We start from the raw sequence: 26,819 nt of genomic DNA on the forward strand, positions 1-26,819 counted from the left end.
TTGCCAGGCAGGCGCTTTGCCGCTGAGCTAAATCCCCAGCCCCCAGAGGCTAGTCTTAACAGCAGAATGTCACCTGATAAATGTAGATGCAATGGTAGAATGAAAAATCATTATTTTACAATTATCACAGTGTAGACTGTTTCACAAAAGAGTAATCAACAGATGCTAAACCTAGAGGGAAATGTTTGATGATAAGCACAATATTTATATGGTTTTAAAATATTTTCCTATAAAATACATAGTGTATAGAATAAGAGGAAGAGTTACTACCATATCTAGTGAAGAAATTGTGTATCACCTTGAATGGGTGATTAGCAATACCACCGCAAGAAGATACAAAATCCTTTTGCATTATTCTTTTCTGTGCATACACCACCCAGATCCAGTCATCAGAAAACATCAGACAAGCTCCAGCTGAGGAACAGTCTACAAAACTGCTGGCCTGTAGGCAAAATATTCAGTGTAATGAAAGACAAACACTGGGTGATAAACGGAGGGAAACCAGACTCAGTACAACTCAGTACAACACCTCATCCTGCACTGGACCTTGTGGTGGAAGGAAAAACACTGTCATAAAGGACAGAATTGGGATAATCAATAAAATGGAAGAGGATGTCTGCCAACGCTAAAGTTCCTAACTCTCATAACTATATTCCAGTTACATAAGAGAATGACCTTTTTATAAAGCATACACTAAAGTGTTCAGGGATAAAGGGACATGATCTATGCAACACGCTACCACAAGATTTCAATACAGATAATTTTAAAGCGTCTTGTAAACAGGGAAGACAAATGCAAAATACTTTAAAATGGTGACTCTGAGTCTCATAATCAAGAGGGATTAGTTAACTCATTTCCCATTCATGTAGAGCTAAGGAATCCTAAGAGTGAAAAATCCTGCTGTTCTGGAAGATCATGTTTACAGGTGAATCCTTTTGCTGATGCCTGATTTTAGACATTTACATTTCTGTGTCTAACCCAGCATTTCCTAAACCGTGGTCTGAGTGACACTGAGGTCTCACAGATTCATTCGTTGTAGATCGCTCTCTCAATTCAAAATCCACACTGGCGTGTCTAATGCACCATATAAATCACATGTACTTATTTAATTTTAACTTAATATGTCTTGGTAATATGCAGCTATAAACACCTTTTTCAGGTAGACTTATGAGTTCTGCTAGCAGGCTAGGATCCTACATGGTTTGGGGAATGCTTCTCCAAACCGAGCTCAAATACAATATGTGACTACATTCTGTTGATGTTGGGCTTACAAACCACATTTCATTCTAGGGCATTCTCTCAGGGATAACGGCTCTTGCTGGATGCCACTGAGCATATTATCACTTAATGTCTTTCTCTGAGGTTTAGAAACTGGAAGAGGAAAAAGGTAGGGCCAAGACTTTGCAGGTAGATACCATAAGGGTGGATGCATGTCATTATACATTTATCAACATTCATAAAATGCACGACATCAGAATGAACCCTGATGTAAACTGTGGAGCTGGGGACAACAATGTGTCACTGTAGGCTCAGCAACTGTAACAAAACACCCTTCTAATGACAGGATAATGAAAACTCCTTGGCAGAAGGTAAGTATGAATTAAGACTTGTAAAATATTCGGATCCCTCCTCCCAGCAACTTGTAGAAATGTACTCCAGCAAAATTTTTGGCTAAGAACATTTAGCATTATTGATTCTGACAAAAAACTGTAACCTTGCCAGTGCTCCCATACTCAGTAAATGGGAGCTCAGGGGCTGTTCCCAGCAGCCAGTTACCGTGATCTAAGCCAGAACCTGGTATAAACCTGGAGTCCTCCTCCTCCTTTAATCTCCACCTCCCATCCCCATCCCCTGACCACTGGCCCACATGTCTCTCCGATCTGTCCACATCGCTCCGTTCTCACTGAAGCCACCTGAATCCCGGCCATTATCATCCCCTACCTGGACCATTGCGGTCATCTCTGACTTATTTCCCTGCTTATTTCTCCATCGTGCAATCCACTGCTCAGGCCCCAGGGCCATCCTCCCAGACTGATAAGCAACGATGTCAATCTCCCTGCCTGCTCCGCCATTTCTACAGCCCAGGCATGGCATCATACAATGGTCCGTTTTTAGGTCTTTTTTCAGACTGTTCCATGCTGAGCTCATCTTCACCTCTTAGCACTTTTGAAACTGATACCTACGTTTATTATTTCTGTATCCTCGCATCTCATTCTTTACATAATATTTCTGTCCTCATCATTGCCCCAATGATCAATGAAAGAAAACAAAAAGCTGGAAAGGAGAAATTCTTAAAAATCCATATGGAGTGCCATGTAGCAGGTACAGTGCTAGTCACTTTACCAGTAGTAAGTTATTTATCCCAACAACAAATCCACGTATCCATAGTAGCAAAAGGTATTAAAAGGAGCTGCATAGAGGGCATCTCTTTCACTTTTTATTTTTCCTCCTAGCCAATTCTTCTCTTTTTGCTTTGCCTTTGCTTAGCCATGAATCCTGAAGTTCCCAAAGATTCTGTCATCAATCAGCAGTTTCCTTCTTCCCTCCACCTAGGCAATCATCCTCTCCCAAGGCATCACCATCTCCAAGTGTGTACCTTCCTGAGCTCCATTCCAGATGATCTAAGTGTTGCTGCCTTGTTGTCACTTCCTGTATGCCAGGAGCATCTCAGACTCATCATGAAAGACAACACTTATCCCCATTCCATCACCCAGTGATCCCTGTTCCTCCACTGAAGATGTCAGAAACATCCACGAGGCTGTCTAGACCAGAAACATGGGCGTCATGGTTGATTTTTCCTTTCCTTTCCCTGTCCATATCCAACTCATCTCCACATCCTATCGGTTTTGCCTTCCGAATCTTCTCCAGTTCCCCTCCTTCTCTTCGCTCCCAGACTCCTCATTCTACTTTCAGCCACCATCATTTCTGCCTCCGCTGCTTCAGCAGCCTCCCAGGTGATCTCTCCACTTCCAGCCTTGGCACAAACCCCCCAACCTATTGTCTACACGTCACTCAGAAGAGTCTTACTATAAGATAACGGTTGTGAATTCAGGGTATCGCTAGTCACTCCTAGGCTAGCTGCCCCTGGGTTTAGCGCTTGACCTTTATAATTCCTGTCTTCCTTACCTATAAGCTGTAAGTAACATGTTACAGAGTGGAGATGACGATTCAGACATGATTCCGATAAACTGAGAGAAAGGCTGTCCGGCGCTCTGGGAGTGGTGGTATACATTGTCAGAGAAATTTTAAAAGATGTAGCAGTAACTTACTCCCTGTCATTATATCTCATTTGAAATAACAGGAATGGAATAGTCTATATTTTAAATTCTCTAAGAATAAAAAAGTGCATTTAGCAGATGATATGAAACAAAGATATCAAATTCCCTAGGATGGTTAATTTTCTGTGTCAATTTGATTAGGTTATAACGCTCAATTGTTCGGTCAAACATCAGTCTAGATGTTACCGTGACTATCTTTTGTAGATGTGATTAATATTTATGATCAACGGAATTTAAGTAAAGGCGATTACCCTCATTCAGAACCGTGGAACTCATCTAATCAGTTGAAGACCTGAAAAGCAGAAAGCCCCTGTGATGTCCTGGAGAAGAAATTCAGCTCAAGAATCTTACAGTGATAAAAGAAAATAGCAGCTAACTGATACAACTCTTAAATGGTGGCTTCCGGTCAAGATTTAAGAGTGTAGTCTAAAAAGATTGAGATCAGTTTGGTAACACAAGCTCTAAATAAATAGATACTAAAGGATAAAAAAAGTCACTGGTAAATAGTGCACGTAACATGAGAAAGTCCACCTTTAAGGAGCCTCTGGCTGTTTGGAGAATGTGCCGCTGGCCTCAGGAGACCACTGTCCAGCATTCCTGCTAGGGCACCTAATAAGAACATCTTCACTGCACACCAACTCCAGGGCAGGTGTTCTCACCTAGAGCAAATGGCAAAGCTAGGCACCGTCTGAGCTTCTGTGCCGCTTGTGTTTATGACAAGCATGTGTCTAGCAAAGCTCTGGTGACACCAATCGCCCCTTACCTGTAAGAAATGATTGATGGCTGTGTCGTGGAATCCCAGCGCTTGCTCTGCACCTGCTAATTCCCTCAGTATGGATACGTACTCAAGACTTTCTTCACCTTTGCTGATCTCCGTGTATTTCAGTGCCTCTTGGTAGTGGGGCAGAGCCTCTTGTGATTTCTTTTGACCATGATACACCCTAAAAAAATCAAAGAGATCATTTTATAATTAAGATAAAAATACTGGAAATATAGGTGGCTGGGAATTAGGGTTGGACTGTCTGGCCCTGCTGTCCAGCTAAGCTTTTCCTCCAAGAGGCAGCAGGGCCTGTAGTCATGAGAACGGGCTCTAGAATCACCAGGTCGGACCAGGTACTGGTTTCCCATCACAAGGTGTATGGCCTTCAAGTCACACAACAGTTTCTTCATCTGTAAGTTAGGTGTGTTAACAGTGCCCATTTCCTTGGGCTGTTTTGTTTTGTTTTGAGACAAGGTCTTGCTATATAGGCCAAGCTGGCCTTGAACTCATTATATCTCCCAGGCTGGCATCGAACTTATGGCAATCCTCCTGCCTCAGTCTCCCAGGTGCTGGGATTACAGGGAGGCACCACCACATTTGGCCTCACTGTATTACAAAGACCTAAATAGTTAATATTCATAAAAGCACTTAACAATCTCTGACACAGTAAGTACTATATAGGTGCTGTTTAAAAAATACAAAATAACCACAAAGGATGCTGAGATTACAGAAAATTTACAAGATGCACAAGGATATGAACTACCCTCCTTAACTCTTGGGGGAATATAGTTTGGGCATAAACTTCTCTGCATCAAAATTATGTATACATAGTACACACACACGTAATTCTGCCAATGTCACTTCTAGGAATTTATCATGAAGAGATGCTCTGGCAGGCCAATAAGAAAAATATGAGAATGCTTACCTTAGCATTCTCTATAATAATGGAAAAGCACAAAGCACTTAAAATTCTCCACTAGGAAACTCTCTGTGTGGACTACAGTAAGTACATTTATAACTGCAGAATGTCATAGTCATCAGAATTTTGTTGATCCTTATTTATCAACTTAAAAGTATCCATTATGTATTCTTCAGTAAAATGTAGCTTATAAAAGTGTTTTGTTATCATCTTCTGCACAGGAAAATTGTATAGCCAATATGTATTTGTGTACAGAGACATTCCAAAAAGATAGTCATTAAAATATTAGCACTACTTGCCTGCAAAGAGTCGGATTATGAATGATTTTACTTTTCTTATTTATGGTTTTCTCAATTGCCCCAATTTTCTTCTCTAAAACTATATTACTTTTATATCAGAAAATGCTAATTTAAAAATTAGAAGTACAGTGGAGTGAGAAAGTATTCTTATACCTTGTTAGAATCTCACATAAAAATGTAATCCTATATTGTACAGCAGACAAAGCAACAGATATTTTAAAATACCCATTGTCAAAATATTTGTTAGTAGAAACTTTCCTTTCATGGGAAAGATTTATCTGCAGAATTCATGTTAGACAGCAACCCTTCTTACATTGACTTGCACGCCAGAATCTTTAATACAAAAAGGTGTTACAATTCCCAAAGCACCCACAGGAAACCAAAACATAATGTGAGAAAATTACTATAAAATCACAAACCAGGTCTATTTTCAACTCAGTCATCAGGTATTTTTTAAAATTAATTTTTTTGTACATTTTAGATAGACACAATGATCACATTCATCATAGGAAGTTTGTACCTGTATGTGATCTATTTTGATTCTTTCCCCCCTAGACTCCTCCCCTCCCTTCAACCCCTCTTCTCCTCCTATTGACAAAAGTTTTGTTTTCAGATTTTCCCTTCTATTCTATTTCTTTTCTCTTCCTTCCTTTTTCCCTCCCTCTTCCTTGTTCCCCCTCCCATTTGAACATTTTCTTCCTATTTCCCAATATCTATTATACATTTTGGTCCTTATTTACCCTTTTGATTTCTCACATCAGAGAAACAATCCAGTATTTAAACATGTATGTCCAACTTATCTCATTGAAGAGTATGGTCTCAAAGTGCATCCATTTACCTAGAAATGTCTGGAGTTTATCCTTCTTTATGGCAGAATAATATGCCATTGTAAAAAAAAAAACCACTAACAACAAACCACATCTTCTTTATCCATTCATCTATTGATAGGCATTTGGGTTGTTCCCAAGATTCAGCTATTACAAACTGTGCTGCTATAAACATGGGTGGGCATCTATCACAGCAGTATGATGCTTTTAATTCTTTTGGGAAGATACCAAGAAGGGGAACAGCTGGGTCAAATGGAACCTGTAGTTTTAGTTTTTTGAGGAATCTCCACACTGATTTCCGCTATGGTTGCACCAGTCTACGCTCCCACCAACAGTGGAGGAGTTTCTTTTTCCTCCACAGCCCTACCAGCATTTGTTATTGGTTGATTTCGTGATAACTGCCATTCTTTCTGGGATGAGATGGAATCTCAGCATCATTTTAATTTGCATCAGATATTTTTCACTCAGAGGACTTAACTGGAAGAAGTAAAAATACTTTTCAGATCTGTAGCCCTGATGGCCACAGTGAAAGAAAATGCTGACTGAACAGTTTCTGACCTTGAGCACTTCTATAATTGTGAAGAGGTTTAAACACAGGAAGAAGTCAGGGGCTGTTATGTGCCCAGACCAAGTAAGGTTATAGCTGGCAGCAAATCTAATCTCCGGGAGAGAGAGATTAACAGGTGACCAAATAATATTAGACCCCCTTCTGACCCTTAATGAGCTTAGAGTGTAATGGGTTATCTTTGCAAATATCAGACTTGACTTTTGCAGAAATAACCCAGTAGGGATCTTGCTGCTAGAAGTTTGATTTGTAAGAAATCACTTCATTAAAAGGATTAGATTCGGGGTAGATAAAGCTGAAAAAATCAAAAACAAGGGTCAGCAAACTATGGAGTAGAGGCCAAATCTGCTCGCTGTTCTTCTAAGTAGTCTTCCTGGCGCAAGGCCAGTGCGTTTGTGTGCATATCACCTATGGCTGCTTTTGAGCTACGTTGGTAGAGTGGAGTAGTTGTTGAGTAATTGTTACAAAGATCACACAGCCTGTAAAGCCTAATATTTACTGCTAGAATCCTCACAGAAAAAGTCTGCTGATTGCTTGTCCAGACTTTAAAGTCACACGCTTTCAAAATGACCAGATTTTTTTCCCACCTAATTTAGCCTAGAATCCTCAGACAATGCTATCGATATCTGAGCGAAGAAACTAAATCATCTTTTTCCTCTTACATGTTCACAGGTGACATGGAGCGTGCCAAGGTAGTACAGAATAGGCCTTTTGTTTTCCAAGCTGCCTATAAAAGCCATGGAAGAGTGTAAAAGCAAACACAAACACCAAGATGATTTAATGTGGACAGATGCTTTAAAAGGAAGCAAAATTCAAAGTTTGGTAATCAAGTGTCTAAGTGTGAAAACAGAAAATAGTACGAAAGCATGCTTTAATTCAGACAGCACCAATTCTTCCTTTCCTGAGACAGGATACTAAATAAAAGTGGGGGTTTGTAATGATGAACTTTTATTAATTAGCTCAGCCAAAACCACAGAATGTGACTCCAACTTTATACCATGTCCCATTTTAGGTATCAAAAATTCATTGTCTAAATACTTGCCTCCCGGACAAAATCCTCTGGAAAAGAATACAGGATAAGAGGCAGGGCAGTCAGTTCCAAGTACTGAGGCAGGAGTAGAAAAATGCCAACTGTAATCACAGCACCTGCGCTTACAAAGCTTGGGCAACAACAAACAAACATCTTTGAATCTTGGTTTCCTGAGCTGAACTTGGGTTTGATAGCGCTGTCGTGAGACCAAGTCAGATAGAGGTGCCAGCACTTTGCAAACAGAAGCAGGAGAGGTACAACAGACCTGTACGTAAGCTTTTGTTTTCCCTCCCAACTGGCAAGCTCTATGGAGGAGCTCAGGTTGTCATCCCTATGGAAATGGGCTCAACTGTGGACTCAGCTCTACCCACCAGCACCCTGAGTGTGGAATGTGAAATTAACAGGCAGAATCAGGTCAAACCGACTGAAAATATTGTGCAAACAAAGTAGGCATTTTTAAAAAATCAAATTGAACCTTAAAATTGTTTAGAATAGCTTATTATAAGAACAATATTTCTCATCATTAAAAGTAAGAAAAGATAGATAAACTTTTAAAATTTGAAATATATAGAATTAGGACCCACAAGCCATGTAAATAAAAGCTCAAAATGGACTAGAGATCTAAATTTAAAAAGCAAAAGTTTGATATATTTGAGAGAAAATATATAAAAAAGCAACCCTACAACTTTAGGCAGAGGAGGATTTCTTATAGAAAAAGTACATTTCGTAAATGGATGTGTGTTTATTACTATGTGTTTTCAACAACAACCATTGAGAATAGTCAATGATTATTTAATTGATCACTCATGTATGGCTCTATTTGTTTTTCCTAGAAACCACTTTGAAGAAACCAAAGTATAGTACAACAACCATTGATAATTTCCTACCATTTTTGTCTTTAACTCACTATTATTTGTCTATTTGTTTTCCTGAGGAACTATCTTAAAGATGCCAATAGGTAAAATAACAACCATTGATAATGTCCTACCACTTTGTCTGTAATTCGGTAAATCCCCCTATTACTATATTGTACTTTTTTTACTCTTTTAAATAAATAAAAAAGTACAAATGTGAACATAAAAGATAGCTAAATTTGGTCACAGTAAAAATCAAAACTCCTGATATGAAGATATGAAGAATGTCCACAAATTTATTTTTTACAATGCAAATAGTCCAGTAGAAAATGAGCAAAAGGTGTGAACAGGTACTTCACAGAATAAGAATCCCAAATATTTAGGTAACATATGAAAAGATATTCAACCTCAGCATCAAGGAAATATAATTAAAGAAGCCATGAGATTGAATTTTGCATCCATGTGATTGGGAAAGATAAGAAACCTGACAATATCAAATGTTGGCAAGGATGTGGAGAAACAGGAATTCACACATCATGTGAACAAGAGCATAAACTGGTGGAAAGTGCTTGGAAAACCTTGTAGGGTTGAAGACGTGGATACCTGCCAAGTAAACAATCACACTTTACCTCGGAGGCAATTTTGTGCATGTGCAAAAGACACACACATAAGAACAGTAAACTACTGTTACTCTCCCATTATTTTATTATGAGATTCTGTTTTACCTTTTTTCAATTAAAAAAGAAAAAGAATGGTAATAGGCCAGGGTATGCAACTCAGTAGTAGAGGTCTTGCCTAGCATATGTGAGGCCCTGAGTCTTCCAGCACCACAAAAATGAGAATAAATAAATACATAAGAAAGAAAAAGAGAAAAAATAAGCACGTAGTGTTTATAGTAATAAAGCAATTCACATGTTCGCCTTCATGAGAATGGATAATTAGGGGAAGATCAGACAGTTAAGCGTTACATATATGGAAGTTTAAAATGAGATTACAGCTGCATGTATCAACTGATAGAAGTATATCTTAAAAATACAAATGTTATGGGAAAAAGTAAGCTACACAAGGAAACATGTACAAAAAGTTCAAACATGTGAAAAATAATATATACTTTATGGCTATATGCATATACAGTAAAGCTACAAAAACATGCAGAGGAGTAAAAAACACTGAATTCAGCAAAAGAGTTGCCTGTAATACAGGGGAAGAAAATAGAACTGGGGAGAATGTAACAGGCTTCCATTTGCCTCAAATCCCCTACTTTGTCAGCTTGGTGATATGTGCCCGAGGACTGGCATTACACTGTCTGTATTTCTCTATGCCTCAGCTATTTTATCACAAAGGGGAACAAATGCAGCACATCAGTGTGTACACAGAACGGAGCACATCCTACCCCTCACCCCCTGAAATGGCTGTTGCGTGCTATTCTGAGGTCCTGGCACGGACACAGCCGAAAATGCAGGCCATTAAGCTAACGCCGTTCACAAACAGCCTTCTGAAACTCAGCAAGAGCACTGTCCTCATCACGGAAAAGGTAAAATACAAAATAAAATTACTTTAGTATCACAATATATTTAATAAAAAGGGAATTGAAAGAGAGCACTGCATCAGGAAATAACTAAATTACAGTCTTACCTCCATCTCCAACTCAAAAGCATCAGTCAATTTCAGGTAATCTCGTCTATTTCCATTTTCCCAGATGCAGCGCTTGGGATGGTGATATTTTCTCCTTTCCATTCCTGCCTACCTGCGGGGGACGCTTTGAGGATTTATATCTAGTGCGCCTATACCATCTTTGGTAGTTTTAGGAAACACAGTGGACAGATGAAAAGGGTCATTCTGAATAACGGAATGCGGTGGAAAGTTAATTTGGCAGGTCCACAACTTGAACCGAGGCATATTTTATTGAATGAAAATATAGCCACAGTCATTCTACAGAGAACATGATGGTATCTTATTTCAGACAAGTTTCAGGGATCTCCCTGGGATGGAGACTTGTGCAGTACAAAAGGGTAACTTCCTATGGTGTCACTCAGGTGACAGCATTTCCTCTTAACAATTCTAGAATTTAGCAGGAATGTTGTACACCAACGGAAAGGGTGTGTAGGACTGTCACTGATGATTAGAATCTGATGAGAAACCAATCCCCAAAGTAGACAAGCGGAATTGTCTAGAGTCGAAGAGAAAAGATTTACGTGTGATTCCCTCTACATACAAGGAAAGGATTTGCTGCTGAGTGCATTGTGAGGATTCCATTCTGCACTAGTGACTACGATCTGTTCCGTGGCCGGCAGCCTGGGCAGGCTGGGCTGTGCTCCACTGCTAACCCTCCATGTGACCTCAGAATCAACCGCACTTTTCTCAACCTCAGCCGCTTCACCTGCAATGGGAATCGAAGAGCGTCCACGTCTTGGGAATGACAGCCGATGAAATGGACAGGGCATGTGAAGCGCTTAGCAAGGGTCTGGTATAGCAGGTGCTCAGTGATTGGCAGCTAGTGTGTTTTTTCTTTTCCTTCCTTCCTTCCTCCCTGTCTTCTCTTCCCCGCCTCTTTCTTCCCTTTTCTTTAATTTTTGGGGCCTCCCGTATACCTAGACGCTTTAGTACGGTGTCTATTTAACGTTTACAGCATCCCCGCAGAGGGCCTAAATTTGAACATTAACAGGGAGGAGAATAAAGCTCATAGGAAGCAGGGGATTTGCCAAGCTCATAGAGCAGAGTTGAAAACGGATTCGAACCCCGGGCTCCTGCCTCCAAAGCCCGCGTGGTTAAACACACGATGTTGTTAATTCTCGCACTGCCTAGAAATAGCTGGTAGGTGTCCTGTTGCTGATTGGAGAAGAGAAAAATTTATTTATACCTGGGCTAGCTCAGCACAGCAGTGCCTTCCAAGGGCTTGCTGGGCACACCGCGGAAGACCCCAGGGAGGACGCGCCACACAGTCACAGGGAAAGCTGCAGGCAAAGCACAAGTTCTAGAGTAGCAAGCTCAACAGACCATCATAAAGCCACACAGAAACGTTCATTTTAAAAGGTGAGTGTGTGTATGCACACATATGTACAAGTACACGCAATGGTATATGCTTGTCCATATAAACGCAACTATCTCCCTCTGGAAATCTGTCAGTAATGAGAACAGAACACAGCTGCGAACCCTGGAAGAAAGTCTGCTCACTTTTGCTGGTGGCTTTCTCTAGTTGACTTAGGGGCACATGGCCGCAATACAAACCAGGTGTGCATGATGTGGATTCGCCGTGCAAAGTTAAAGAATCGCTTTTGAATGAAGCAGCGCGTGGGCAGCGGAGGAGAGAGAGGAAAGCAGCTTTCGGGCCAAAGCAGGGATGGAAGGCGCGGGGCATGAGTCACCCTTCAGCACTTACATGTCAGCCTGGGGAGAAAGGCCGCGGGCCTGACAGGCACCATAAAAGGACAGGCAGATGGAGGAAGAGGATACGCTGAAAGACGGCCTTTTAAAAGGGACACAAACCTTCTGAGAAACGCCTAGGAAATTATCCTGGCCTTCCGCGTCTGAGACCTGGCAAAAGGAAAGGCTCAAGTGTAGCTACAAAACCATATAAAAAACAAAAGCCTCCTTTCTTTCCAAAGTAGATCAGTTTGGGTATTTCAACAAGGAAACATTTCACACGTCGATGAGGACACTGAGCAAACTCACTGAATGAAAGGCACGCAGTTTAAATAGGTATGTTGCAGTGAAGACGGCAGGATGAAGGATCAGGGTGAAAAGAAGTCACAACTTCGGAACAACTCTGCTAGATACAAAACTAACTTTGTAGAACAGCTTGCTACACTTGGTTGTTATTCAGCACAGATGCGTACGAGGCCCGCCATCTGCTGGCAAGATTTGGTACTGCTACTTTGGAAAGCATTTTCGAGGTGGCGCCAGATTCTTGGAGAGGGTGATTTTCTGTTTTGTAGCAACCTGCTCAAAACTAAGCCCGGATAGGTTAGTCAGATCTCAACAGAGGCAACAAGCATAAGATCTTGAACCTCTGACTTGTGTATTTCCTGCCTTCCAAGATAGGATAGCGCTTACGTCTGAGCAGGAAAAGGTTCTGGGTAGATGAGCTCTCCCAGCCACCCGCAGCCCTCTTCCTCCTCCCGTTACATAAATAGAACTGCAGAACGACTCTTCCGGGTCTGGTTGCTTGAACTAAACATTGTGTTCCTGAGAGCTAACCATGATATTAATCAAGGAGCAGTTTGACTATTTTCTTTGCATGAGCAGATAACAATCCTATTCTATTTCTGAGAAACATTTGGGTTGTTTTCCAGTTCTTGGCGATTATAAATAAGGAAGCTTTGAACACACTTGGTTGTGTCTTTTGGTCGATGCCTGCAGGTATGCCTGCTGGGTGTATATTTGGGAGTGACATTACTGGGTCAAAGGGGGTGCAAATGTTCCAATCTAGTAGGTAATGACAAACGTTTCACGGAAGTAGTTATACACAGTCCCAATCCGGGCACAGGAGAGGGCGTGTCTGTATCCCACATCCTGTCCACGCTGGAAGTTACCAGTCTTTCAAGAAGTCTTAACAGGACGATCATAGTATCTTAGATTTCAGTTTTCACGTCCCTGATGACCGAGGAGAGGGAACACCCTTAGCAAGCATATTAGCTGTGTGAGCACCCTTTTTGTGAAAGGACTCTTGCTGTTTTTTTTATTGCTCAGTTGCTTGCCTTAGTTTTACTAAGATATTGGGGCCCCTTACAGATTCTAGGTATGAGCCCTTTATCAGTTATATGTATTACAAATAACTTCTTCTTCTCTGGCTTGCCTGTGGTACACACATGGTGATTTAATTACACAGGACAACCGGCATCCACAGAGTGTCAATGTGCTCAGAGGTCCCTGCGTGTCTGGAAGCCACTAATTGATTAATTGAGAATAAGATGATAATCAGTCGGAGATACAAATAACATATAATTTACAAGTCAAGGGGTAGGAAAATGGAATGCTAAAAATATTTAGATATAATCTAAAAAGCAGCAAGAAACCAACATAAAGTTGACAGGATAAAAGGAAACAAATTCAAAGATTTAAAAATATGAAAAAGGGCATTGAAGCAAAATTTGTAGGAAAAGAGAGCAGAGCATCAGGCAGGACAGAGAGGAAGAGAAAGGACGAGAACTGCTGATGACAAAGATGACGGTGCTGCTGTATCCTCCTCCTCCCAACAAAGCAGCCTCCCAGTATGTTCAGCGGGGACCAGCCGGGCTCTGAGGAGGGGCAGACAGGTCGCCAATTATCCTTGGAGATTTTAAATACAGTACACTCATCTTAAACCCTAGTGTATCAAATGGGCAAAACATAAAGATATAAATGTAAATAACAGAATCAATAAGGTCACACTAGTACAGGTTTACTAGAGTGTTAAATACAATAAAATAACATATAATTTCTTTCATACCATATTTGGAACATTCATGAAAGTTGACAGTGGTCACAAAGAAAGCATCAATACATTTCAAAGAGTTGATACCATGCAAGTAGGTTTTTGTCCATAATGTAACAAAATTAGATATCAGGAACATCAGAATGTCTCGAGAACTCACATATATCTGCAAACTGAAACATGCATCATTTGAATAATCTTCTGACTAAAGAGAAATGTCTAAGTTCAAAAATCCTAAGAACTTATGAATGACACTGATGAATGCTACATGTTATAACATAGGAGGCAGCGCCAAAGCAGGGCTTCTAGGGAAATTTTGGAGAATACTTGTGATATTTGGACTGGAAACACTTTTTAACCAAACTCCCAAAATATAAATCAAAAGGTAAATAGGAATGAATTTGACTGTAACAAAATGGAGAATTTCTGTGCCATGAAGAACATGAACAAAATAAATCAAACATTAAAAAAAGGAATATCACTAATAACATACAAGAAAGTATTGATTACCCATAGGAAGAGTACAGAGAATTCCAAAGGAAAAATAAGGAATACTTATAGGCTATTCATAGAGAGGGAATCCCAAGGGGCTGGGGATTTAGCTCAGTGGCACAGCGCCTGCCTGGCAAGCACAAGGTTGGGAGTTCAATTCCCGACACTGCAAAAAAAAAGAAAAAAAAAGAAAGGGAATCCCAAATGGCTAAGAAGTAGAGGAAGAGGAATTCACACTCAGGAATAAGATAAATGTAAATAGAATTTCACATAATTAGCAATGTTACATATAACAAGTTGGCAACAAGCAGAAAGATGACAATGCCAGACGTTACTGGGGACATGAGAAACAGAAATCCACCTGTCTGGCAAGGGGGGATGTCAACAGGGTTAGCAATCAGCGGATGCTTAGTCAATTGGAAGTGTGCTTCCACCCATCCCCAGAAACCCCGGCCTAGGGTGTAAACCTCAAATAAGGCCTCACTTAGTCACGGAGGTGAACGTTCATGAATATTCATGGTAGCACTGGTGGCAGCAGAGAGCTGGGGACAAGCTCAGTGTCCACTGCTAGGAGCTGGATAAATAAAATAAATAAAATGCGCTGCATGCATTCTGTGAAGCACCACGCAGAGGGTGGAAACAAGTCACTAACATACACGCAACAGTTTAAAACAGTTGAGTAGAGAAAAAGTAAGAAACAATGAGATAGATATAAGTTTATGTAAATTTAAAGCACACACAAACTAAATAGTACTTATGCATAGAGCCACAGTCAAAGACATAAACCATCATTAAAATAGGTATCTCCCAGCACTTGGGAGGCTGAGGCAGAAGGATCATCGTGAATTCGAGGCCAGCTGAGGCTGCATAGTGAGTCCAGGCAGCCTGAACTACATTGTGAAACCCTGTGTCAAAAAATAAAATAAATTTTTAAAAAAGGGGTCCAAGGGGGCTTGCACAGACAGATGAACTCTGCACTTGCAGACAAAACAAATGAACAAGGAGGAACTGATTAAACACACACACACACACACACACACACACGCACGCGCGCACACACACACACACAGTCTTGCTTGAGTCAAGGCTGGTCCTTTCCATTTTCCATCCACATGGAAGCATTAGGTGTGTTCACTGGAGTTCTTTGCTAATTCATTTCTTAGAATGATCCTATAGGTGTTCTGAGCTCTTTTGAGAATCAACCTATGCACACAGTCTGGTTATGGAGGTAAAATGAATTCTGGCTTTGGCTAAGGGTAGTCACAGGTCACCAGGGATCCTGTCCCTTCTAGAATGGACCGTTTTCTACCTTCTTTCCCCCACTGTTCACCCTTCCATGCAGCAAGGGCACACTGTCATCCCAGGACTCTGGGGAACTGGCACTGGGTTGGGCCTTTGGGGAGGTATAAAGGTGCCAACTACCCAAGGCCCATGGCCTTCTTTTTATATCCTTTCCAGCCTGGTTTATTTGGTGAGTGTAGAGTTGGGTGGGGAGCAAAGAACAATTGTCTTATTACCATAGATCCCGACCTACTTAAGATCTTTCGCCTTTGAGGGCCGAATCATAAAATCAACCCACTGAAGCCTGAAGACTGGAGCAGTGGAGGGCTGAGGGTGGGAAGGAAGGGAGGGAGGGAGGGAGGGATGCAGAGGCAGCAGGGAGGAAGAGAGGGCAGGCAGAATGCCAGCCACGGAAATAACGACCCCAGATCTAGGACCCTGGGTGGATACGAAGGCACCCGACATCAGGTGAAAAGGGTCACTGATATGTCTTGCTCGGGCTGCTCTGACGTGTCCGGGCTTCTCTTTTACCTTTGGACAACAGGCTTGAGAGAAGGCGTAGACAAGCCCCACGGGGAAGCAGCTGCTGTCCACAGACGGACTCTCCTGGTAAAGAACCTCCAGCTGCCACACAAACGGCATTCTAGACCTGAAACTTACTGTGCAAATGACAATTTGATTCGCGCTTGGACTTCTATCCACTCTTCCTTTATAATCCTTCCACACTGCAGCAACTCCCTTGAAAGTCTCTCCGCTTTCGCCAAATTCTCTGAGGCTTCCTTAAATCTGAATTGTGTTCAGGAAACGATCCACTTGGCTCTCGATTCTGGGACCTCAATTTTGGACTTCCTTGGCTTTCACACTGTCTGTGACCCTTCCTCCGTCATCTCTTAGGTCTCTATTCATCACCCTGAGACTTGAATGTAAGTATTATATGAGCAATATTTCTATTTATAAAGATCAGAGACAAAAGGATACTTCTGAAGGGAAAGGAAGGCTCTCCCCATGGTGTGGAAAAGGTCTACAGAACACTTGAAAACATCCGTGTTGTCGTTATAAGGAGGCACAATGAAGTCGGTGAGGATTTCTTTGGCCTTTTCTGCATGTTGTTTTGCTTGCAGTGAAAATCCTATGGACAAAGAAAATAAAGTCTTGGTTTCTTTTCTTTTTAATCTCGGATGGGCAGGGATACAGTTCTCTCTGACCCAGGGATCCCGCAAGTCTTCTGCACATTGACAAGCAGAGCATGGACATATATGTATCTCGGCAGCTGTGGTTCTAGCATGACTGTAACAATCACAGCATTGTTTTTCATCGATTACTCAAGATAAAAATGTTCCCCAAATGGCCTTGTCAGAAATAAACAGAACAAGATGGAACTGAACAGCTTTGAAACCTTACCAACATCAGACATAAAATATCTTACAAATAATTGTAAGAAACAAATGGAATACAAGAACTGCATTCTGGGCAGGAAGTAAGATACTCATGAATCTTAATCTTGGCTTTGTGACAGTCATCTTAATGAAATACTAAAAATTCTGGATCTACTGCCCACTCTGTATAATCACAGTTACTTTAACATAATACATGTACAGCGACACAATGGCATCTATGACAGCGACTCGGGACTAATTTCTCAGTGTGCTCTAGTGCTCCTCTGTAAGCTTATCAGACTATGGCAGGGGTGACACTGACGCTGACCAGCTAGGAATCAATGCTCTGTGCTTCCCACACTCACACCCCTACTGATAACGATGGGCATTCACATCCTTACACCCCAGTACTGTGTTCTGAATCACGTGGACTTGTATCTCTCTTTTTTAATTTAAAAAAAAAATAAAAGAAGGAAAACACATTAACAAACAGGCAACCATTTACAAAATAGCAAAAGAACAATACAAACAATACAGAGTTACAAACAAAGTGGTAGGAAATTAGCAATGCTTGTTGTATTACGTATTGATATCTTCGAAGTGGTTTCTCAGGAAAACAAATAGAGGCATGCACTATTGATCAATCAAGGAATCACTAACTGTTTCTTTCAGTAAAGCAATAGAAGACAGTAGTTCAACTATGTTAGCTACCCTGTATATACATACATACATAATTTCCCTCTTCCTTCCCTTCTCTTTTCCCACACCCTAGTCACCCTTTACTTTTGAGCATTTTCCTTTCGTTTCACAATGTCATTCATAGCTCCTAGTTTTTATTCACTCTCTCAGGTCTTACACTAGTGAGACAATACGGTGCTTACACATGCATGGATTTGTATCTCAAATCTCTCAAAAGCTGTCAAAAGGTGAAGCTAATTCTGCTTTCTCCAAAGCAGAATCAAAACACTTTCTAATAAGGAAAATCGGGCCATGCTGTCTATATGTGGGCACTCATAGTTTTTATGTATTTTATTTTTCTGAAAAGCACATACTTCATCAGCCTGCCTGAAACTTGTCAGCGCCAGTTGTGCCTGTGGTCTAACAAAAGGCCTGGGGGCTGTGTGTCCAATATGGTCCCCTCCCTTAACAACTTGAACTCAGCGTCTTGAATACAGGGCAGGTTAAGGTTCAAGAATATCAGCTCTGAAGTCAGGCTGCGTGGGCTGAGCTCCCCGCTTGGCCACTTGCTAGGAAACATTGGCCTCAGTTTCCTTGAGTGTAAACAGGGAAGATGATAATAATACCTACCTCCCAAGACTGCAGCGAAGACTGAGTAGGGCTACGTATGCGTGAAAATACCATGCCGCCCTTACTCGGGTGTCTTATTAAATCACGGATATGCTTTTATGCTAAATTGAGAAAGATTCATCCAGAAAAGGACAAAGAACATCGCTTGAAATCCCAGATGGCAGGACACTGGTATTGGCAAGTGAGAGTCTAGGTCTGAGTCTCAGATCAGCTACTTCTTAACAGTGCGATCGGGGGCAGGCTGTTTCAGCTCAGATCTGCTGTTTCCTCTTAGTCTAGGAAGTGGGAGGGGTTGCATGAGATGATCTCCACGGTGGCCTCTGGCTCTAAGGATCCTCGACTTGAGCAAAGAGATCAGATGACGATGCTATGTTTGGCGTGGTGGCGTTTTCTACCACTGCTGTTTATTTACGTACGGGAATTCTGGGAAGTTAGTATCCCCAGCATCCTTCACCATCCCTTTTCTGGTGAAGGAGCAGGGTCACAGATGTACTCTTGCACGTGGTCTTGTCCTGGGTTGCATGGCGAGCAGAAAACGTCATGCCCTGGCTCTCTGCTGTTTCTGCCCTCCCTGCACCCATGTTTTCTCCCCTCTTCTGCTTTCCTGCTGGGATGCTCCATACCCGCATGTGCAGCTCATGTCAGTTGGGCAAGGGCAGCTCTTCCCCAGCAGCCAGTGGAGACAAAAGTCAGGTCTGGCCAATGAGACTTGTCCTTGTCTTGGTCTCGCGCTCACTCTGCAGTTCAAGGCTGGCCTTGAACTCACTATGTAGCCAAGGCTGGCTGCGAGCTTGCAGTGATCCTCCTGCCTCAGCCTCCCGAGGGCTGGGATTACAAGTTTGTGGCCCTACACCTGGCTATACCTTGCCTTTGACATAAACCCCAAATCACACCAAGCTGGTCTAACTAGGGTGCCCCCAAATCTTGGGATGTTTTTAGTGGCAGGGCGTTCTTTTGCTCCTGAGAATGCCGAGAAGGGAAACCTAAAGCTGCTGCAGCCATGCTGCCACCCTGTGGGCAAACGTTGACTAAGAACGGAGCCAGTGCCAAGGAAAATGGGTGGGAAAAGAGAGAAACTGAATCCTGGGCACACTGTTCGAACTTCAGGTGGGGCTGGGTCTAAAGGCAGTTTGACCCTTGAATTTTTGAGTTGTGTGAGCCGATACATTTTCAGCCAGGCCAGTTCCGGTTAACCCTCTGTTGCTGCTGCTGTTGCTACTTACAGCGAGAGGTTTTTCATCAAGAAAAGTGTGAACAGAGGCCATTCTGAGCCCCTATCTTCTGTCTTGGTTTTTTCTGCAACACCTTCTGACCTAACAGATTAATCCTCCCCTAAGAACCCTGACGTTAAGATTATAAAAAGACAAACCCCGAAGGACAATCTCCCTTTTTCCCTTGGAATACTTATATGTTGTATATTTCATTGACTCTTTTTAAAAAGAAATGGCATCTCAATATTTAGAAAGGAGAATACTTAAAAAACTGATCCTTCTAGGGGGCTGGGAATATAGCTCAGTGGCACAATGCTTGCCTGACAAGCGCAAGGTCCTGAGTTCGATTTCCGGCACCAAAAAAAAAAAAAAAAAAAAAATGATCCTTCTAGTTAGGTGGGATTGAGAGAAGAGCAGAAACCAACCAGCTCACCGCCCTCAGTCTGAGACGAGCTCACCTTTCATTTGGAGGTAGCCTTGAGCCAGATTAACATGGGCCTCTGCTAGTTTCCAGTGGCAGTCGCCATAGCAAATCCTAGTCAGTGCTATGCAGCGCGCAAGCTCCTGGGTAGCCTGTTTATACTGTTAGGAAAATAACATGAAGAGTCACAAAGCACAAAATATACTTCCATCTATTCAACAAATATTTACTGAGTGCTAAGCATGGTTCTGAGCACTTGAGATACATTCAAGAAGAAAATAAACAGTAGACATAAGAAACAAATACAATTTATAGTACACATAAAGGTGAAAAATACAGAAGTAGGTTTGCCAGCTGTCCTTCGATGAGCGACTCTTAAATTTTCCGCCACAAGTGGACAGGTGGTAGTGGTTTTCAAATGACACACTTGAGCTCTCAATTTAAAGCTCTCATTAGCAGCCTGTGATATTAGTATAGTAAATGAGATCATCTGGACTTTACTAAAGGAGTGAGGGCTAGGACGAAGAGAAGAGGGAACCGTGGGTTCCCAGCTCCAGGTCAGCTAAGAGCAGTGAAATACTCAAAGCGAGGCTGGTGCTTTTATAACACAGCTCCAACATCCTTTGACAATGCCTCCAACCAGAAGTGGGGGTCTCTGTCCCCATCTCTTTGAGGTTGAACTTGCTTCATGACAGGTTGGCCAATAAAATATGGAAGAAATGGTGCACTGCCAGTTTTCAGACCCATGTCTCAAGGAACTGATGACTTTCACTTTCTCTCTCTTTTTGGGTGTCATTCTTGGAACCTGGATATGGGTCATACTGTGTCCCTACCAAATCAGTGTGTTTAAATCACAACCGCCGATACCTGAGAATGCGGCTACACTTGGAGAAAGGGCCTTGAAAGCGGTGACTGAGTTTACACTAGGCCAGTAGGGTGGACCCTACTCCAGTGTGACTGGTGTTGCTACAGAAGAGGAGGAAGACACACCAGGGATGTGTGCGTGTGCACAAAGGAAAGACCACGTGAAGACACAGGGAAGCCATGAGCAAGCCAAGGACAGAGGCCTCAGAATGACACCAACCCCACTAACACCTTGACCCCAGACTTCTAGCCTCCCAAACTGCAAGAAAATAAACTTCTGCTGTTTAAGCCCTCAGCCCTGTGGTGTTTTGCTATCATGGCCCCAGCAGTCCAATATGAAACCCAACCACCAAGCCGCAAAGAACACTAAGCGGCCCCTGGTGAGACCCACGAGGAAAGGCACCGGTTGCCAGCACTGCGTACTCAGCCGCTGAGTAGTCGGCCATGTTGGAGGAGACGCTCCCCGCCCACCCAGCCCGGAAGATGCTACGCGGAGCACAGCTGAACACTGACCACCACACAAACCGTAGGCTCCGGAGAAAAATGGCTCAATTCAGGGCACTAAGCTTTGAGGTTTATGTACAATAGATACTCGGGATGAGGCAGGGAAGCTGATGGTGGCAAGTAAAAAGTGCAAAAAAAAAAAAAAGAAAGAAAACAGAATCCAAGACAGACCTGTAGAGAAGACAGGGAGAAGGCCCTCAATGGACCCCAGGCAAGGCCCGTAGAAACACTTGCACCCTGAAACCACACTCTTCTTGATAAAAATGCGCGTCCAGTTCACCACAGAAGAGGCACTCTTGTGACTCAACAGGAGGAAGCTAAGGAATGCACTCCTACTCCAGAGTGGTGGAACGGGCAGAGCTGCGGCTCTTGTCTGTGGTAACGGTTTCCGCTTACAAAGGTGACAGACCCTTGCTGCTGTCAAAGTGCACAGGAGCAACAAGACGAAGACTAAAGCCTCTCACAAGGTCGCTTCATGGAGATAAAACCAGGATGCTAAATAGCCTATTATTCTGCATTTTTATGAACTCATTTATGTGTTTTTCTTCTTCAGAACAGGCTCATAGCCACCTGCTGTTTTAACAATTTGTGAACATTTCTCATGCCATTTTCTATAAATCTTAATGGCAGCACAGTGTTTATTGTGTAGCTATATCATAATTAAGCCATTGTTGGACCTTTAGGTTTTAAAATTTTTTTCTACTCTCTGATAGCCTGTATGGAGATCAGGAACCAGATCTCCTGGCTAGACCCAGGAGAAGTCCAAGATAAACCTGAAAAATCTTGTGCCAGAAATTAAGAGAGTGTTCAAAGAATAAGAGGATAGACCAAAGACTTGGCCAGCTTGAAGCCACCCCACTGGCCAATACCAGAGGGCTGAGGCTTCCATGAAAATAAAGGGTTGGAACACGTCATAGTCCTGTTGTAAAATCGGACTTCCTGAACCTTTATGGGTGTAAATGAATAATAAATAAACTGTGATGAGAAAGCTCTTCCTTATAATAAAATACAAACAAATGTTGAAAATATACTGGAGTCAGAGACTCGTTATTTGACAAGCATCATAGATTCAGGCAAGAAACAGATTCAGGTAAGAATCATCAGTGGATGCTAACACGTAGGAGTGAAGGCTTGGGTGTTACTTGGTCTCGGTGTGTCTCCCTAGGAGGGACGTAATAATTACAAACAGAGAAGTAACTCCACGATGAACAAACCTGTCAGACAGCGCTTTAACCAAGCATTCAAGGTGAGCACCCCAGCAAGGAGCCCAAAGGACAGTCTATATTTTCTGGTATGAAGCACTGAGGCGGTCTCTAACATCGTGTCTGCGGTATTCCTGTCTCAAATGCATAAGTGGAATAAAATCAAGAAGAAATGTAACACAAATTCAAATAAAGAGATATTCTACAACATAACTGGGGTGGACCTCTGAAAACTCTCAAGACTGAAAAGTGAGGTAAGGCACTTTCAGCTAGATGAGACTAAGGAGACCTGGCAGGCTGGACAGAGAGGTGCAGGCTTTCAAGCTCAGCCTCAGGAGGCTGAGGCAGGAGGATACACGTTCAAGGCTAGTGTGGACTACACAGTGAGACCTTTTCTCAAAATAATGATGTGGTTAGGTGGAGAAGAAACTTTCAGTGTGAATTCATAGATTGAAATGTGGAAGCCTGGGTTTAATCCCCAGCACCAAAGAACCTTAAAAAAGGAATGAAGCAAATGTTGACAACTGCTGAACCATAACTTTTTAGTAACTCTAAAGTTATGTTTTAAAAATTACCCCAAATCGAAGAGTTTGCAAAGTGAATTACACCACGTGGGTAACTTGCTGACATTTTTAAGATCTCTCGGGACACCCAGCATACAACACGCAAGAGGCGAAATAACTGATTATTTCTCCAGCCCAGGGGCTCCGTGCGTCACTTCCAACAGCACACACGTGCCCACCTTACAGGTTGTGTGGGTGATGTTTCCTCCTGCTAGAACTCTCTTCTCTCAGCTCTTCTATGCGGGCTCCTTCTGTCACCTCCTCAGACTCCTCCCCAGGTCAGCCTGCCCAAGATGAGTCCACTCTGTTCCCCGCTTAGCACTCACGGAAGTCTCCAACTGTCTGGTTTATTCTCAACATCTGTTGCCCCTTGGCTCCGGGGGACATGTGCCTTGTTCATCCCGTTCATTGCTGTACCCCCGGGTTCCTCATCTGGCCCACAGAATGCAGGAATTCCTTAGTACCACACATAGGAGAGAAGCACTAAATGCCTTTGGGTGTTAGGGATTAATTTTCTTGCCGAACTTTGGTTGAGGAGGGCCGCTGCCTGACAGCTTATCTAGCAGACGGCCCGGCGCATGAGTAAGCACCTGCTCCAAGCAAAATTCATGCCCACTTGCCATAATGCTGCTCTTCCTCCTGCACACATGGCATTAAGGAAGGCCCCAGGCAGGCCTCCCCAATCAGCCAAGCAGACTGAGCCCTAAAATCAGGGCTCTGTACACCCCCTCTGCCTTGTGTCTACCTCTCCATCTTCTTGTCCCCTCTGTCCTCCAGGCCTGCTGATTGGCACGGCCACATTCCTTTCCAAAGATCTCAGCCTTTCAGCTGCCTCTGCCTTGTACATTTCTGGTGCTTGTAATTCCCCGCCAGGAATTGTGTGTATCTTTGCAACTCTTCTCTAGTTACTCTGAGAAAGATCATTCTTAAAACTCAAACCTGTTCATGGGTTTCTCTCATTTATAATCCTAGGGTATTCCTCTAGCTCCTATAAAAGAAAATCTAAACATTTTTGCTGGGCATTGAGTGCCCTCCAGGCCCTTGCTCTTACCCATAAAACCACACTAAAACCCTCATCCCAGACAGCTCCTTCTAGTCCTCCAATCGGATTGTGCTCCCTCGGGTCCTTGGTTCTCACCCATCCACTACATTTCACCAGAATCCCTTTGACATCTCCCTCACCTGGCTGACTCCTAAGCACTGTTACCTGTGCAGACCAAGTAACTACCATCCCAAGAAGTGAGCCTCAATTGCCGTTCCTCACCACCTCCAGGACCATCGTTCGCCCCTTCTGGTCTTGGGTCTATCTCACTCTGAGCTGTGTCCCCCACAGAACCCATCACACTGTCTACCACGATCTTCCCTCCTGTCCATCACGTCACTCAGACCATAAACCCACCGAGGCAGAGGCTGTGGCTTTTCCCCCTCTACCCTTGGTGCCTGCATGGCACCTGACACACATCAGGCATACAATGGGTATTTATGAAATAATAAATGGACAAACAGTACCTGACAAATCAGAATGAATAAAACTTCTGAGAGGAAAATGGGAGAGAAGATACCAAGAGCAAGAAAACTCAGAACACAAAGAATTCTAGGTTCTATGAGAACAGAAGCTTCATCTCCACTGTATTGTATCCCAGTGTCTAGACCTGGCACAGGGTAGAAGCTCAATAAATATTTATTGTTGCCCATGCCAACTGCTGAGCTTGGAGCCCTGAGGTCTTACATTCACTCGTGATCTGACAGAGGCTTTCTCTTATGTACTCTTTTGTCATAGTCTTCGGGTTAGGAATGTGACCTAAAATAGCAACTTCTTTCAGTCATATGTGGAACAGTAGTCCAGTTGCCAAAGAACAGGCAGAGAAGGGAAAGGCTCCTTACTTGGTGACTGCTGAGACAGGACTTTGCTTTCTCTTCACAGAGGTGGAGTTTCTCTCGAGGAGGCTGGAATAGCACTGTCTGAGGCAGCTTGTTCTGGATCTTCTTTCTAGGACTGATGCTGACAGCAGCGACAACTTCATCTAGGTGGTTGGATATGTGGGTTTCCTGTGATTCTTGCATATTTTTACATACATTGTCCTCTAGTTTTTAAATGAAAAATGAGGGTGTTAAATAACTTCTGTAGTTACCCCTGCTTACCCCCTCCCGAAATTGAAGCTAGAATCCAGGGAAATTTCAACTCTGTAACTTCTCTGAACTTAGTAAGAGCATATCTCAGAAGGTCATGGTGGCTAGGACTGACTTCTTTCAAACGTTTCAGACTGATCTCCAGTTTCACCTAAATCAAGTACTCTTTGTTCATTAGAAAGAAATTATTGGATCAGCTGAACTCCAGCTAATCTTGATGCAGAAAGTAAGTGTCCTTAAACAATATGTGAAATAATATAATATTGCTTGAAAGTAGATTCAGGTAAGTTAAAGATATACAGAGGTCATCGCGAACCTATAGCATGTGTACGGCAACCAACCGTTTGTTATCAATGAATGCTCTTAAAGGTCTGCCATCATTAATATATAGTACAAACCTATGGCACCCATTAAAATTACAAAATAAAGATTTATAAATGATAATCCAACAATAAGAATAAAAATGGAGTCATAGCTGGGCATAGTGGCACACATCTGTAATCCCAGCACTCAGTAGGCTAAGGCAGGAGGATCACTGTGAGTTTGAGGCCAGTCTGGGCTATATAGTGAGTTCAAAGCTAACCTGAATTACAGAGTGAGGCCATCTCAAAAAAAGAAAAAAAAAGAGTCATAAAAATAACCCAATTAGAAGAGGAAAAGATGAACAAAGAACAGATGGAAAGATACGAAATAGTAAGAAGACAGACATAAATTTAACTACATTAAATGTAAATGGTCTATGCATCCTAATTAAGATAGAAATTGGCATATTGAATAAAAAAAATCAAAATCTAACTACATGCAGTTTATAGGGAATTTAAATGTAGACAGACAACTAGGTCAAATGTGAAAGGGTTGAAAATAATACCTGAAAGCTAGTAAAAAACAAACTCGAGAGTGAATATATGTATTATCAAGGATATTATCAAGGATAAAGGAATATTATCAAGGGTAAAGAAGGTAGTTTATTAATGATATGGGGCTCAATTAATCAAGAAAACACAATCGTCCCAAATGTTTGCACACCTAATAACAGTTTCAAAACAAAAAATAGACAAAGCTGTAAGAAGAAATAGATAAATCCTCGATTATAGTGAGAGGTTTGCTTATCTCAATACCAGATATACCAAGTAAGCAGAAAATCAGTAAGGATATAGAAGACTTGGACTATCAGAACTCTGTACCAAAGAAAGAATACACACTGTTTTCAAGTGTGCATATGAGGACACTGTATTTAGGGCCATAAAACTAATTTCAATAAGCTTATACTCAAGACTTATAAAGTGTATCCTCTGCTCACAGTGGATTAAACCATAAATCAGTGACAGAAAGTTATCTAGAAAATGTCCAAATATTTGGAAAAAGAGCAACAGATTTCTAAATAAATCATGGGTCAAAGAAGTAAGCAAAAAAGGAAAGGGAAACTAGCTTAAACTGAGTGAATATAACAGCACAATGTGCAAGAATCCAAGGAGGCCACAAAGGCAGACCTTATGGGAAAATTCATAACATTAAATACTTA

At 42.1% G+C, this 26,819-nt stretch overlaps 1 protein-coding gene across 8 annotated transcripts in view; it reads right to left on the bottom strand.

The window, feature by feature from the left end:
- Positions 1-26,819, bottom strand: part of Ttc23 (tetratricopeptide repeat domain 23) — an 81,301-nt gene that overhangs the window by 41,571 nt on the left and 12,911 nt on the right. For all 8 annotated transcript variants that reach the window (XM_005381623.2, XM_013512541.1, XM_005381622.2 and 5 more), the window contains 5 exons: positions 25,052-25,251; positions 20,072-20,195; positions 16,697-16,847; positions 16,379-16,504; positions 4,042-4,219 (listed from right to left, as the gene is read on the bottom strand). In XM_005381623.2, coding sequence (XP_005381680.1) covers positions 4,042-4,219; positions 16,379-16,504; positions 16,697-16,847; positions 20,072-20,195; positions 25,052-25,231 — 759 coding nt within the window. In that variant the 5' untranslated portion in view covers positions 25,232-25,251. The remainder of the gene's footprint in view (positions 1-4,041; positions 4,220-16,378; positions 16,505-16,696; positions 16,848-20,071; positions 20,196-25,051; positions 25,252-26,819) is intronic.

The sequence above is a fragment of the Chinchilla lanigera genome, unplaced genomic scaffold (assembly GCF_000276665.1).
Source record: "Chinchilla lanigera isolate Chin_1 unplaced genomic scaffold, ChiLan1.0 scaffold00015, whole genome shotgun sequence".
NCBI classification, from domain to species: domain Eukaryota; kingdom Metazoa; phylum Chordata; class Mammalia; order Rodentia; family Chinchillidae; genus Chinchilla; species Chinchilla lanigera.